Source organism: Nicotiana tomentosiformis, chromosome 11 (genome assembly GCF_000390325.3).
Source record: "Nicotiana tomentosiformis chromosome 11, ASM39032v3, whole genome shotgun sequence".
NCBI classification, from domain to species: Eukaryota; Viridiplantae; Streptophyta; class Magnoliopsida; order Solanales; family Solanaceae; genus Nicotiana; species Nicotiana tomentosiformis.
This window is the reverse complement of record NC_090822.1, coordinates 114,618,297-114,633,637: the sequence shown is the minus strand read 5'-3', so window position 1 is coordinate 114,633,637 and position 15,341 is coordinate 114,618,297. Positions and strand designations below refer to the sequence as shown.

Sequence of the window (15,341 nt, the reverse complement as noted above, 5' to 3'; positions counted from 1 at the left end):
ATTTACAAAATAAATAAAAATATTTTTACAATTACAATACTGAACATCAACTAGGAAGTAAAATAAAATATAGTATCTGTCCAGAATACAAATTAGATAGGAGAAAATATAATTAACTCTGAAGGAGACTCTGATGACTGCGAATCGTAACAAGGGATGCAGCTCACCTAAGTCCCCGCTATAACCGCGCCTCAGTGCTCACAAGGCCACTAGACATATATGTACCTGCACAAAAATATACAGCAAGTATAGTATGAGTACGTAAATCAACGCGTACCTAGTAAGTATCCAGTCTAACCTCGAAGAAGTAGTGACGAGAGGTCGAATCTGACACTTACTATGGGCTAACAATAAAATACAGATGTTATAATTGAGCATGGATTTTTCATAATATAACTGAAAACTCAATAACCAGAAAAAATAAACAATCCTCTTACAAATAGAAATTTCAGAATTTTATTCTCATCATTTAACAATTTATATCTCAAGCCGATGAAGAAATATCAAATATTATTAGTTGCAGAGAGTTATCATGCGCAAGTCATGTCGAGGTCACATGAGGTCGTACGGCCCAATCCAATATAAATATTTAAATTGTGCATTGCCGAAGGTCGAACGGTGCGAACCATAGATGCATCTATTAACCTGCCGAGACGAACGAACCGCTCCCATAAGAGTAGTGAAAGTTTACCCCGCTCGCGAAATATAGTTCCGACGCGGTTGAACATAGATTTCCCAAGTTATTATAATATTCCTCAATTCATTTCAAAATACGAAAATCAAATGAAAATTTTAAAATTTCGAAATCCTCAATTTCAACTCTTTTCAAGGCAATTAATAAGCATACTCAAATCTCAACTCTTTTCAAGATAAATAATAAACGTAATCAAATAACGCTATCAACAAGGCAAGGTATAAACCTAAAACTACCCGGACATAGGCATAATAGTAGCTACGCACGGACTCTCGTCACATCGTGCGTACGTAGCACCCACAAATAGAAACACATATTAAATCAATTCACCTATGGGTTAATTCCCTCTTGCAAGGTTAGAAAGGAGACTTACCTTGCTCCGAAATTTCATAATCGGTTCCCAAGCCTTTCTAACAACTCAAACCGATGCCTGACGCTCCAAAACTAGTCAATTAATGTGCAAATCCATAAATACATACTCAAATGCTAATTATAAATCAATTTATAACAATTTCCAACTCCGCTCGAAGAATCGATAAAGCAACCCTCGGGCCCACGTGCCCGAGTTCCGAAATTTTTTCGAAGATAATCATTATCCATAACACTACGAACTCAAATACATGATTTATTTCCAATTCCATGCCCAAATTCGTGGTCAAAATCCAAGAATACAAATTTTCTAGGTTTTTCTTCAAAATTCCAATTCCTACTAATTTTCATGTTTAAATCCTTATATAAATCAAGTATTTTAATTTGCAATAGGCGGGAATCACTTACCTTGACATAGATGATGAAAATCTCCCCTTGAAGCTCTCCAAATATCGCCCAACAAAGTGAAAAATAGGAGAAAAATGGTCCAAATCCCGTTTTTAAAGAAACCTCACTGCCCAGTTCGAATTTCGCTTCTGTGACAGCCGCTCCTACGGCTCTAAGTCTTGCTCCTGCGAGAAGCGCTTCGACGGGCCTAATGCGCATATGCGTCAACGCTTATGCGGCTTGTCGTGAGCAGGTTCGGTTCTGCTTTTGCGGAAACTTGATCGCACCTGCGGTCCCAGCCTTCCTCAACCAAATTTCTCTTTTGTGGCTCCGCACCTGCGGCCAGAACTTCGCAGGTGCGGTTACACCAGATACTAGCTGCCTCATCATTCCTTTAGTCCAAAAGTTGATCCGTTAACTATCCGGAATCTACCCGAGGCCCTCGGGACCTCAACCAAATATACCAAAATGTCCCAAAACATGATACAAACTTGCCCGAGGCCTCAAATCACATCAAACAACATCGAAACTACGAATCACCCTCCAATTCAAGCTTAATCAACTTTGAAATTTTAAACTTTTACAATCGATGCCGAAACCTATCAAATCACGTCCGATTGACCTCAAATTTTGCACACAAGTTACATTTGACATTACGGACTTACTCCAACTTCCGAAATCAGAATCCGACCTCGATATCAAAAAGTCCATTTCCAGTCAAACTTCTCAAAATCATCCAAATTTCCAACTTTCTCCAAATGACCCCAAAATGACCTACGGACCTCCAAATCCACTTCCAGATGCGCTCCTAAGGCCCGAATCATCATACGGAGCTATTCCTAGACTCGGAATCCCAAACGGACATTGATAACATTGAAATGCACTTCAACCCAATAATTATGAAAATTTTCCAAATGCCAACTTTCCACAATAGGCGCCGAAACGCTCTCAGGTCATCCAAAACTCATTCCGGACAAACGTCCAAGTCCAAAATCATCATACGAAACTGTTGGAACCTTCAAATCCAGATTCCGAGATCGTTTACTCAAAAATCAACCCTTAGCAAATTCCTCCAACTTAAAGCTTCTGAAATTAGAATTTCCTTCCAAATCAACTCCGAACTTCTCGAATTTCAATTCCGACCACATGTACAAGTCATAATACCCGAAGTGAAGCTACTCAAGGCCTCAAACTGCCGAATAACGCACTAGAGCTCAAAACGACCGACCGGGTCATTACATTCTCTCCCACTTAAATATATGTTCGTCCTCGAATGTGCTCAGAACTGCTCTGGAGTTTTTCGAAATCACTGTTTAACCCTCGTGCACCTACCCATGCTACCACAACCCAGTTGAGCATATTAGCTTGAGTCGGTCTGAATATCCTCCCTTTTTATTTAGTCAAATAAGCCTTAAAGCCAAATTCCAACATCCGGAATTCTCCACCAGACTTGTCTCCAACATACGAACACTGTATCAATCACTACACGATGCACTAATACAGGATTGCATACCTTTGCTGAATTCACACCATGCACCGCATAAGTCGCATGACCATATTAATATCCTCCGATAACAATAGCCGAAATTTCACGAATCTGATGCCCACAACATACCCCATGACCCATATAAGTCCTGTTCCAACTCTTGCAATGCTGCCACGATGGAAGAGAGGTGTAGAAATTCATAACCAGCTGCCGAGTCAACAAATCATTGAGTTTTTCTTCTTGACAAGAACCATTACCTCATTATGAACCAAATAACGATATTTGCTCTTTAATACGCTTCATATAAATCTGATCGCACTGATCCCAGGTCCAGTAATCTCGTCTCACCCAGTATAAGCTTCTCAGGAAATAAGCCACCCAGATACTACCAAAAATCTCATATGATTCCACAATGTGCCCACAAACTACAATCTCGAATGTGATACATAAGGAAAACGAACTCTGAAAAGAACTACTCAACCCACGTAACTAACTAAACAACCGAAAGGATGCTATGAACCTTCCCCATAAATGAGAAACAAAACACACAAGAATAGATATGGGGAACTGTACTCAACATCACACTATTGCGGCGTGCAATCCGATTCACATATGATACCGCTGCGGTGTGCAACCCGATCCAACCATGGTACCCGTGGCGGCGTGCCACCCGATCCAAACAACATACCCGTGGCAGCATGCCACCCGATCCACACATAATAATCTATAAGGAAATACTTACTGAGCTAGAATGCTCATACCTGCAAAATACCCGAATGTCGACCACAAGCACGCTAAGTGCATAATACAATCCCTGGGGAGACAGATAGCGCCATACGCTACAAAACTCAAGCACGACTAAGGTGAAATAAATGACCTGCATCTCAAGAGCTATACTGTTCATATAACATCGTAAGCTACATGGGGTCACAACACATGTGCAAATAATCAAGCCGTCTCACAACCCACATGGCACAATAAAGTATTACATGGAATAGCTGACGACAGAAATAACATCCAAGGCCCGAAGACTTCTCTGTAATCAACGCTATGCTAAAATGAACACGTCCGACCTGATATAGAGCTCACATTCACATTTAGGTCCATCCACGGACCTCAAGCCGATTCTGATCGTACCACACTGGACTAATAGCCTTTCAAGGATCCACATTTTCCCATGACACACATGAATAACCGTCAAAACTGGAACAAACTTCCACAGTTCACAACCAAATAAATAGAGCGCCTTCCAGGCATAATTTATCACATTAGCGATAGGACCATAATCTCCATACTTGGTTTCAATCTTTAATCAATCAAGTGACTACATGCCACACTTATACAATCCTTCCGCGGGGTATGCTCCCCCGACCTTTCGCACTAGGTAACAAGTCTGCACACCCATACCACCGGCCATACTAATGATGTAGAGCAAATCAAAAATCCGCAAATCAGTACACAAAGCCTCTCATATAGGACACCGATCTCAGGTGGCGCTAAAGACGATACCAGCTTACTCTAAACATATGAATCCTTCCCTGCTCATCCGATCTCGTGACATCCATGTCAACACCGAACTGCAACTTTGATCCTCAACTTTCAAATTTCATGTCGCTCACCGCACCTATCTTACCAACATGCGAGAGCCCAAAACTTTCATCATAAGTCCTGCTCGACTAATAGGATACACACTTCATCATATAGAAACCTTTCACTTTACTTATTCCAGGAGAACCATTGCAACACGTGTCTGAATTCCCATAACCGCAGAAAATATAAACCTCAAGTAGTAGTCTATACCACCATAACTCTTTCGAGACCCATAATACTCGAATGCATCCAAATAAAAAAAAAATCAATTACGGCGGTCGTCTTGCCTTACACGTACCACCACAAAGAATATGTATAACTTAATACGCTGAAGGAACCGATCATTGCCACCATCATGCCAATTCAACCATTACCGACCGACCCCGCTTCTTCCAATTTATTCTCTATTTGCCTTAGAAATAATAATAATAATAATAGATCCATTCAAACGTAACGAACCAAATCCCGCGCTCTCCCTTAGTGACCCAATTTCACAAGATCACGTTGTCTCAAAACCCACAAACCAACGCATACCCTCCATGTGAGCATATTCGCATCTTCAATTGGTACACCCATTCTGATAATTTCACTATGAATCCGAAGTTGTTTCTTCCCTTCCTCCGATACTGCACCGCATCCCCAATGATAACATAGAACATTCCAAGTCTCTTTCATACTCCAGTACGACAGCTCGATGCTTAACCATATTACAGACTCGAAATCCTTAGGCACCGTACTTTAACCTTTAAATCCACTAGGACCGTTGTTGAGATACACCCACTCTGACTTGATCCCGAATATAATCAACTCCAAAGCTCTGCTAGCACATGAACGCCCTCTCAAAGAAGCGCCCGACTAACTCACTTTCCTTGTATATCACATCTACGTGAAGCATAAATCCTGAGTTTTTTTTTCTAAATCCTGAACATGAATCGATAATGCCAATTATAGCACACAATTCCTCAAATTCTTTGCTCAAATCACCACTTATGTTCTCTTTCCTTAGCCGTAATAACCCACCAATATGCCGATAATCAGAAACCTCCCAAGTAGACAACCATGCAATCCAATCGTAGGCGGTGGGGCTCTCCCACTTAGCTTGAAGCTATCATTGCATAACCCTGGAACCCACCAATACCCCTTATTCCCCATTGACATAATCTTGCACAACCAACCTGCCAAATTTCTAGTAACCTTTCTGTTAAACATTTCATGAGCACTCTGAATCACTAGCCACATTCACATATTCGATCCCTTGCCGGTAGCCAGTAGAATTCTTCACAGAAGATTCGTCAACACCACGCAACCATTAACCTGCTCACTGGGGATAACTCAATAAACCGTTAACCGTCATACGAACCTGTTGGAATCTTCAAATCCCGATTTCGAGGCCGTTTACTCAAAAAAATAACCCTTAGCAAATTCCTCCAACTTAAAGCTTCTGAAATTAGAATTTTCTTCCAAATCAACTTCGAACTTCCCAAATTTCAATTTCGACCACACGTACAAGTCATAATACCCGAAGTGAAGCTACTCAAGGCCTCAAATCGCCGAATGACGCGCTAGAGCTCAAAACGACCGGTCGGATCGTTACAAGACTTCATTATTAACTTTTAAAGATCTTGACCATGGGCTTTTAAGGATCTTTTCAAGAACTTTTATTGGTCTTCGCCACAAATTTTAAAGGTCTTTATCGCAGACTTTTATGGGCTTCACCGCAAATTTTAAAGGTATTTACCGCAAAATGTTAAAGGTCTTCACCGTGAACTTTTAAAGATCTCGACCATGAGCTTTTAAGAATGTTTGCGCGAACTTTTATGGGTATTCGCCACAAATTTTAAAAGTTCTCACCGCGAACTTTTAAAGGTTTTCACTATGTACTTTTAAAGATCTTGACCACAAGCTTTTAAGGATCTTTGCGTGAAATTTTACAGGTCTTATAGGTCTTACAGATCTTTGCCTCAAGTTTTAAAGGTATTTATCGCGAACTTTTAAAGGTTTTCGTCTCGAACTTAAGTACGTGGTAGTTTGACGGTCTTATAGGTCTTACAGATCTTTGCCTCACGTTTTAAAGGTATCGCGAACTTTTAAAGGTTTTCGTCTCGAACTTAAGTACGTGGTAGTTTGACGAAGTTACTTCCGTTGCCTAAACAGAAAAGAAAGAGGATAACATAGTAAAAATTACACACAAAAAGGGGAGAAGACACTACATGGATACTGCTGCCCCTTAATCTTGCCTTGTTCCGAATTGATGCTTATAATTGGAGAGCAAGAGGCTATTTAAATAGATGTTGAAGGGAAGCTATTGAGAAATATTGTCGATGTGGGACAAGTTGCAACAATTAGTCTCCTAATTGGAATAGGTAGTGAATGTCGGTTGTGCATGGAGAAATCGATATCCAAATTGGTGTAATTCAAAGGTCGGTTAGAGAGTCCTCTTTGAAGTAGAATAAGGCAAATTACATGTTTTATCTTTTCTAACTGGCGGCATGTAGTAAAGCAGAATTGTTTGTCTATTTGTCAAACTATTCAGCTAAGTTAATTTAGAGCTCAAACGACACAAGAAAGAGATTAAAGCAAGATGGGGTACGTGGCGTCACAATTAAAACTACTGGTGAAATTGCATGCCAATAGACATAACATAAGGATGCCAATTTAAAAGAAAAAAAAATACAATTGTACTAAAGGAAGTTCGCAAGCTTAGATGGAACGGAAAGTTGTGTCCTTACAAGCCAATCAACCACGTGCAATCCTTTCCCAATTCAAGAAAGGTGAAATTCCAATTTGTTCAGTTGGTGACAAATGCTTATGAATGTGTATCTGTTGTTACGTATTTCAAGTCTGGTGTTGGATATTTCACAAGTTCACACCAATATAAGTCTTGAAGTAAGGGGCATTTGTAGGCATGTATAATTTATTGGATTCAAATTCAATAAATAACTTGAATTATATTTTAACTAATTCAAATAAATATTATGGGTTATTATAATTAAATTAATTATATAAGTCCAACATATATGAATTAAATAAATAAGTGTTAATTCACTGGGCTAAGGTGATGAGGCCCCTTTTGATACCAAACAATTCTTGAATTCATTTGCTATTTGAAGGACATAACCAAATTTTACATCAAATAGCAAAAATAATTTAATTAATGATGGGGAGGGAACTCCTGTATAAAAGTGGTACACCAAAAGGTACAAGATTTACACTAAAATCGAATGAGCGACGAGAGAAAACTGAAAAGGAACTCAGAAAAAGGAGGTAACCACTAACCTGAGGAAGAAGGATGAGCGACGAGCTAAGGAAGAAGGCGTTACAGGTTCACAACAGACAACAGTCGGGCGTCGGCAACTCTGCAGCAGTCGCACAGAGGACTAGAGGAGGAACCCTAATTTCTGATTTCTAAGGAAGGTAATAAGGGTTAGGGGAAGACTAGGAAGTGGGAAGTAACGTAAGTCACTAAGTCTTAGGTTATGCTTCAGATGGGTTTGGGTAAATTGGGTGGGCTTCATATGGGTATTGGGCTTCAGATGAGTAATAAGTTTTGGACTCTCAAGAACCCATATGTTCAAAACTATTTTTCTCAACTCATACTCAAAATTTCGATTTTTCGGTTTAATCGAAAATCGAAACACCAAAATCGTAAACCGCACCGAAAAATTAAAATTTAATAATTTAAAAACCGCGCACCGACCGAATAATCGATTAAACCGAAATCGAAAAATCAAATTTCACGGTTCTGCCGGTTTTTTCGGTTCAGTCGGTATTATGCCCATCCCTAGTTGGGACTATGTCCAATTTTAGATTCTATTTTCTTTTCTTTTGAGCTGTACATATCTCTTTGGCAAGAGAATTTTTAATTAACCCCCCCCCCCCCCCCCCCCCAAAAAAAAAACAAATGAGAGTACGGGGGCACACGACTGTTCATTTGGGCTGTTACAAGAATGCAAATAGTTATTGGGCCACACAAATTGCTAACTAGATTTGGCAGAAATAACACCAGATAACCACTTTAAAGGGCTGTTATTTAGGAATTAGCCAGTGCATACTTGAATTTATGTTTTCAATTCAATTTTTCAGGACAAAAATATCCTAGATTGTCCTGAAGTTAAGATTTTTAGTTTAAAATTTTAGGACAAAATAAATGCGGACTAATTTCTAAATAGTATCCCTGAAAATGACTATCTGTGCACTTGGCTATATTGATAGATCCACTCCACAAGCCCAAATAAATCCTACCATTTTTCCTTTTTTAAGTTTTCCATCATTGTGTATGATCAGAGTGATTCTTCAGAAGTCTTGTCTTCAAATACATTAAATTGTGCAACATAATACGAAAGGTTGAGCAGTAAGTAGTAACTATCCCTTCGTCCTTAATGGTCTAAAGGTTTGAGCTCCGAAAACGAATTTGCGTTTGCTAGATAGCGTATTATTCTCCAAAGCGGGATTTCACGAAATGAATTCAAATTAGTCGGGCCCCAAAATACGTACCGAATACTGAGTGATTTTTTTGTTTGTTTAAATAATGTGCCACGTCATTGATGATGGTGCTTTAACAAGTGATGACGTGAAAGGAAATATTCCGTATCCTCTCCCTGCCCAATCTTATCTTTTTTTTATTGAAAAACAAATGCAAGTTCAATTGGCATGGGAATGTTTATGTTGGTGATGTTGATGTCCAGAATTATTATAGGAAGAGTGATTTGAAATTTATAACCAGCGAGTAAAGCGAGTGAAATTTATTATACATATACGAAGTGTTGTTTAAAAAACTTTTATAGATTGTCCATTGTTTCAACTCTAAGTACCCTATAAACGAACTTCGCTAGAAATCTTCTATTTGCTAAAATTTTAATAATTATAAAGCATAAAAGGATAACAAAAAATTTAATTTATAGGATTATATTTATACTGTGAACGTAATTTAATATGTTTCGTACAAGTTACTAATTTTATCTTTGTGACAATTATATGTAATTATCTTTCGTATGATCTGATAATACAAAAATTCATCGGAATATAAAATCTAAACACGAAATAAAACAAAGGAAAGAACAAAGGAAAAATTAGGTGGAGCACAACGTGCTCACAATATGGAACCACGTTACATAAAAAACATGCCATGCCTTACCTAACAATAAATTAAATAATTTGCTGTTTGATTTCTAGAATTTTTGTCCAAAAATCATTCAGCACGTATTTCTCTGTCCCTTCTTTGTTTATTACAATAGACAAAGGAAAAAGGACAAGAAAAAAGGAGAGTGATCAAACTTCAGATTGAACGAATCTAATCATATGATTTGCCACTTAAAATGTGGCTAAAATCAGATTACTAAAGTTGTATTCACATTATGGGGGAATAAATTAGCTGTAATAACCTACATGATTCAGCAAATGAATTAAAGAATAATTTGAAAATGACCTCAAACTACATAAACAAAATAAAGACTTGTCTGTCTGTAAAAGAATGCAGCATATGATAGTTGGGTAGTTAAACAATTTTTTTTATTTTTGTCCTTTTCAAATATTTTTATGTACTAAGTTTGTATATTAAAAATATTGTATAAATCTATACTGAAAATTAGATAGGTTAACTTTCATATTACTACCTGTGATACTATTTTCACGAGGGGAGGAATAAAAGAAGAATAAAAGTATGTCTGGTATGATCATTTTTGGCATTTGGCCAACAAAGGGAAGATTAAGGGAGCAGAAGGGGTTCATCTGAAACCTTGCCGGAAAATTACGGTGTACATATAAGGTAAAGTTCGGTGTCTCTATTTATTTATATTTTAGATCTCCTTTACAAAGTCCAAAAATATAATTCAGTGATCAAGGGGTTCAAAACTTTTGTGAGGTCAATTACCAGAAATTTTTCTACCAAAAGGAAGAAAATCACTTTCATAACTCATAAACGAAAGCCATTTTCTCTACAATAATCAACTTTTAACGCCATATTGTTTGCTTAGCTACACTTATAATTATTATTAATCTTTAGTATGTAAAAGTTCAATCAAAATACTTTCTAGTTGCTACTTGTAACAATCTTTAGGAGTATAACTTTTTCTAAAAATAGTTTTTCACTCATCATTCAAAAATAAAAAATTATTCTTTAAGAAAATATTATAACTTCTGTCATTTTAAATACACTAAACGCTATTCGATTAAACAAATAAAGACGCTTAGACCGACCACGGTTTAGGCTGCAGTTTAATTTGGGGGGGTTGGTTGGTGCGGAGGTTATGATTAGGAAAGAAAAAAATAAGGAAAAAAGAAGTTTACATTTAAGAGTTAAGACAACTAATTTAACGAACTTTACCTCTTTAACCCTCTTATGCCACCTGTATAAATTCATGTCTTCTTCTTTCCAAACCTCTCATTCAATTCTTATAAAACTCTGCAACAAAATATATGCAGATCTTCCTTAATAGGATCATAAATATTACCTAGATATATAGGATAAAAGTTATAACACATTCTTGAAAAAAAATATTGATCTATATATTATATAATGGCTGAAGACCTTTTAGAAAATGCAGCATTTGGAAGGAAAAAAATGGTGAGAATAGAATCAGCGACAGCAAGAGGGTTCAAGAGCCTGCATTTTCTTGATACTAAAACAGGCAAAGAAGCAGATGCTTGGAAAAGTGTAGAGAAAAGATTTCATCAAAATGCTGTTAATGAGATTCTTTTTAGAGACAAATTTGGAGCATGTATAGGTATTTTTTTTGACCAATTGATATTCATGTTAGTAAATATTTTGGTGAATGTGACATAATTTTGTTTGGTTTTTGCATGAAAGGTATGGGAGAAAGCAAGGAATTTGCTGAGGAGTTGTTTGATACATTGGCAAGACGAAAAAAGATCAATGCAGAAAATGGGATAACAATTGAAGAACTTAGAGAATTTTGGGAAGATATTTCAACTAAATGCCCTGATACAAGGCTTCATATTTTCTTTGATATGTAAGAATTTGTGCTTTTTTTATTTTTCTTGTGTGGAGGAACTAAACATGACCATTTTGAAGCACATATGAATTCAGAATTTAAAATCGATGGTTTTAGCCTTTAATGTTTTAGGACTGAACTCGTCGTACTTTTGAAATTATGAGTTCTGAATTTAATATTTGTTGAATTTTAGTGTTTTTTTCATGTATGTATTTATGTTCCGTGTCAAAAATACTGGTTCAGGTGAACTCATTGTTCAAAAGCTCCATTTGTCTTGTAGGTGTGACAAGAATGGTGATGGAAAACTATCAGAAGAAGAGGTCAAAGAGGTGAGGAAAAACATACCTTGTGAATTTGTTATTTCTTCTTTTGTGAGTCAATGTACTTGATATTTTTGTTTGAAAGGTTCTAGTGATGAGTGCTGCAGCCAACAAATTGACAAACTTCAAGCAACATGCACCAACATATGCAGCTTTAATTATGGAAGAGTTTGATCCTGATCATTTAGGATATATTGAGGTAATATTCCACTCAAAGATGGCCATCTTTTTATCCAAGTCTTCTTTATTTTTTAAAATCTTCAAGTTTGTAACAGATATGGCAACTTGAATCTCTACTAAGAGGAATGGTAGGATCAGAAGATGGAAAAAAGAACATGAAAAGATCACAAACACTAGCAAAAACCATGATCCCTAGACAATATAGAACTCCAGTGAGCAAATTCTTGACGAAAACCTTAGAGAAGATACACGATAACTGGAAAAGAATTTGGGTCGTAACGTTGTGGTTGTCTATTAACCTGATATTATTCATATGGAAAGTTCAACAATTTAAGGGGAGAGCAGCTTTCAAGATTATGGGTTATTGTGTTTGTATAGCTAAAGCTGCAGGGGAAACTCTCAAGTTCAATATGGCTCTCATTCTCTTACCAGTATGCAGAAGAACTCTTACTCAACTTAGAGAAACTTTCCTTGGTTCTATTATACCCTTTGATGATAACATCAATTTCCATAAAATGATTTCCTTGGGAATTACTCTAGGGACTTTTATTCATGTTTTATTTCACACAAGTTGCAACTTTGTGAAATTAGTATCCTGCCCGAAAAGCAAATTTATGACGGTTCTTGGAAGCAATTTTGACTACCACCAACCGACTTACATGGATCTGGTAGCATCTATTCCAGGCGTAACGGGGATACTAATGACCCTTCTCATGCTTTTCTCCTTCACATTGGCAACACATTCATTCCGAAGGAATGTCATCAAATTGCCATGGTCATTTCATCATTTAGCAGGATTTAACGCGTTCTGGTATGCACATCATCTGTTGGTACTCGTATACGTGCTCTTGATCCTACATGGCTACTTCATATTCCTCACCAAAGAATGGTATAAAAAGACGGTATGTCCACTTGCATTTTCATAGCCTCATCACACTTGTTAACTTGGTATTGAAAGAAGAACTTGTAGTAGTGTTATTTGATAACCACGAAACATGCACATATATCGTATTGTGTCCAAATAATATAACATGAATATAACCTCTTTACTCTTGACAGCTAGAAACACTGTTTTTTCAAGTTAGTTAAAGAAATTTCTATCGCGATGCTTGTGATTGAACAATCAAGAATACCTCTGATATGCAGACATGGATGTATCTTGCAGTCCCAGTACTTCTATATGCTACAGAAAGAGTTCTAATCGTCAATGAGAACCGCTACCATGTGAACATCCAAAAGGTTTAGTTTCAAGAAGTTTACATCAATTTATGAAAAACTCTTGGTAATTGCAGATATGCTAAATTCAGCATTCATTTATATGCCCGAAAACAAAAATGCAGGCTGTTATGTATACAGGAAATGTACTAGCAATGTATATGAGTAAACCTCAAGGATTCAAGTACAAGAGCGGGATGTACTTGTTTGTTAAATGTCCAGATATATCAAACTTCGAATGGTAATTGAAGAACAAATTATCATCAAACAGATTCAATATTGCCAATATCCTTGTGCTAAGAAATTTCTATTTAACTCTTACAGGCATCCATTCTCTATCACTTCTGCACCAGACGACAACTATTTAAGTGTCCATATACGTACATTAGGAGACTGGACTACAGAGCTTAGAACCAGATTTCAAAAGGTATTGTACTATGTTACTACGTCGCATTTCTAAAAATAACTTTTACTCTTCATTTTGTGAGGTGTACAAGACTTGACTGAATAAAGAAAGATATGAACAAATGCCATATCAAATTTGGAAAACATAGATTTAGCCATATGATTGCTGGTTTGACCCTCAATTGTAAAATCAAGTTTAACAATTAGCAGAAATGAATAAGGAATTTAGACTTTTTACTCTTCTTGTGCTTTGCTTTTGGGATTCTAAAGCTCGTATTTGCAGGCTTGTCAAGCGACACAATCAAGGACGAAAAATCTTATTAGAATGGAAACTAAAGCATATAATCCACATGATGCCGAACAATCTCAAACCGAGTATGCTACAATGTCTATTGTCTACACTTTTCCTTCTTCATGTATTAGCATTAGAACTTATATCTTATCTTTCGAGGCAGGTTTCCACGTATCATTATCAAAGGGCCTTACGGTGCACCAGCTCAGAACTATAAGAAATATGATATCCTTCTGCTAGTTGGCTTAGGAATTGGAGCAACACCATTTATCAGCATTATAAAGGACATACTAAACCAAGAATCCGGACATGTAAGAATTCGTGCATATAGCAGTATTTTTGTTAAAATAACCAGAGATACAAGAAAATATAACTTAATCTAATAACTGCAGAGTCAGAAAGATGATGAATTATCTAGCAAGAAAGGTCCTCAAAGAGCATATTTCTACTGGGTGACACGAGAACAAGGATCATTCGACTGGTTTAAGGGTGTAATGGATGACATTGCTGAACATGACAAAAATGTTGGTTTTTTGAATCCTGAGTTCTCAATAAGTTTCCTCAATTAGTACAAAGTTGGACTGATACATTTTTCATGTTCATGGTATTTTGAAATTCTCCAGGAAGTGATAGAAATGCACAACTACTTGACTAGTGTTTATGAAGAAGGAGACGCTAGATCAGCACTTATCGCTATGGTGCAGTCACTGCAACATGCTAAAAATGGAGTTGATGTTGTCTCAGAAAGCCGGGTATTCTGTTTATTTCCAATTTCCAGTACTCAAATATAGTAGTTTCAACTTTTTACTAAAATTGTTTCAACACTTGATGTTTGACAGATAAGAACACATTTCGCTAGACCAAATTGGAAAAAGGTGTTCTCTCAATTGGCGGCAGCCCATCCATCATCTCGCATTGGTACGTTTAAAGACATCATGAATCTACTTTGTGTATAAAATTCTTAGTAGCTATGTCTACTGAACATTATGGTAACATTGCAGGTGTGTTCTACTGTGGAAGTCCAACACTTACCAAACCACTCAGAAAGCTGTGTCAAGAATTTAGCTTAAATTCATCCACTCGCTTCAACTTCCATAAAGAGAACTTCTAGAATATACTACTTTCCCATCTTGAGATTTCACTACAATATCAATGTATTTTCAGTTTAAATTGTAATATATTGTTAGCTGTATAAGTATAGGGAAATTTAGAAATGGACTTTGATTTGCTGCTAATATCTACATTCACTATCAAGTCATTATGTATCTCTCAATTCAAGAATCAGGTGATAGTATAGACCATGTTCACTAATCTTTCAGTAGCACAAGTCTTTCTGCAGAAGTCCGTGCTCGTCTTGTGGATAAACCTATCTCATTCTGCCCTTTGGTTGATTTTTCCTGTTTCAGACCTAGTATGACATTTCAGTTATCTCAGAAGCCTACTTCTTCTGTTT

At 36.9% G+C, this 15,341-nt stretch overlaps 1 protein-coding gene across 2 annotated transcripts; it reads left to right on the top strand.

Moving 5' to 3' along the window:
* Window positions 1–10,857: 10,857 nt before the first annotated feature.
* Window positions 10,858–15,329, top strand: LOC104110382 (putative respiratory burst oxidase homolog protein H). Of its 2 annotated transcripts, XM_009619858.4 has the most exons (14): window positions 10,858–11,248; window positions 11,332–11,494; window positions 11,757–11,805; window positions 11,882–11,995; window positions 12,072–12,878; window positions 13,123–13,215; window positions 13,317–13,432; window positions 13,516–13,618; window positions 13,880–13,971; window positions 14,052–14,199; window positions 14,281–14,412; window positions 14,512–14,640; window positions 14,728–14,806; window positions 14,890–15,329. In XM_009619858.4, exons 1-14 carry the CDS (start codon window positions 11,041–11,043, stop codon window positions 14,997–14,999), a joined length of 2,343 nt encoding a protein of 780 aa, XP_009618153.1. In that variant the 5' UTR covers window positions 10,858–11,040; the 3' UTR covers window positions 15,000–15,329. The 2 variants fall into 2 exon arrangements, with proteins under 2 accessions (XP_009618153.1, XP_009618155.1); XM_009619860.4 differs by lacking the exon at window positions 10,858–11,248 and having other exon boundaries at window positions 11,402–11,494; window positions 11,889–11,995.
* Window positions 15,330–15,341: the final 12 nt, after the last annotated feature.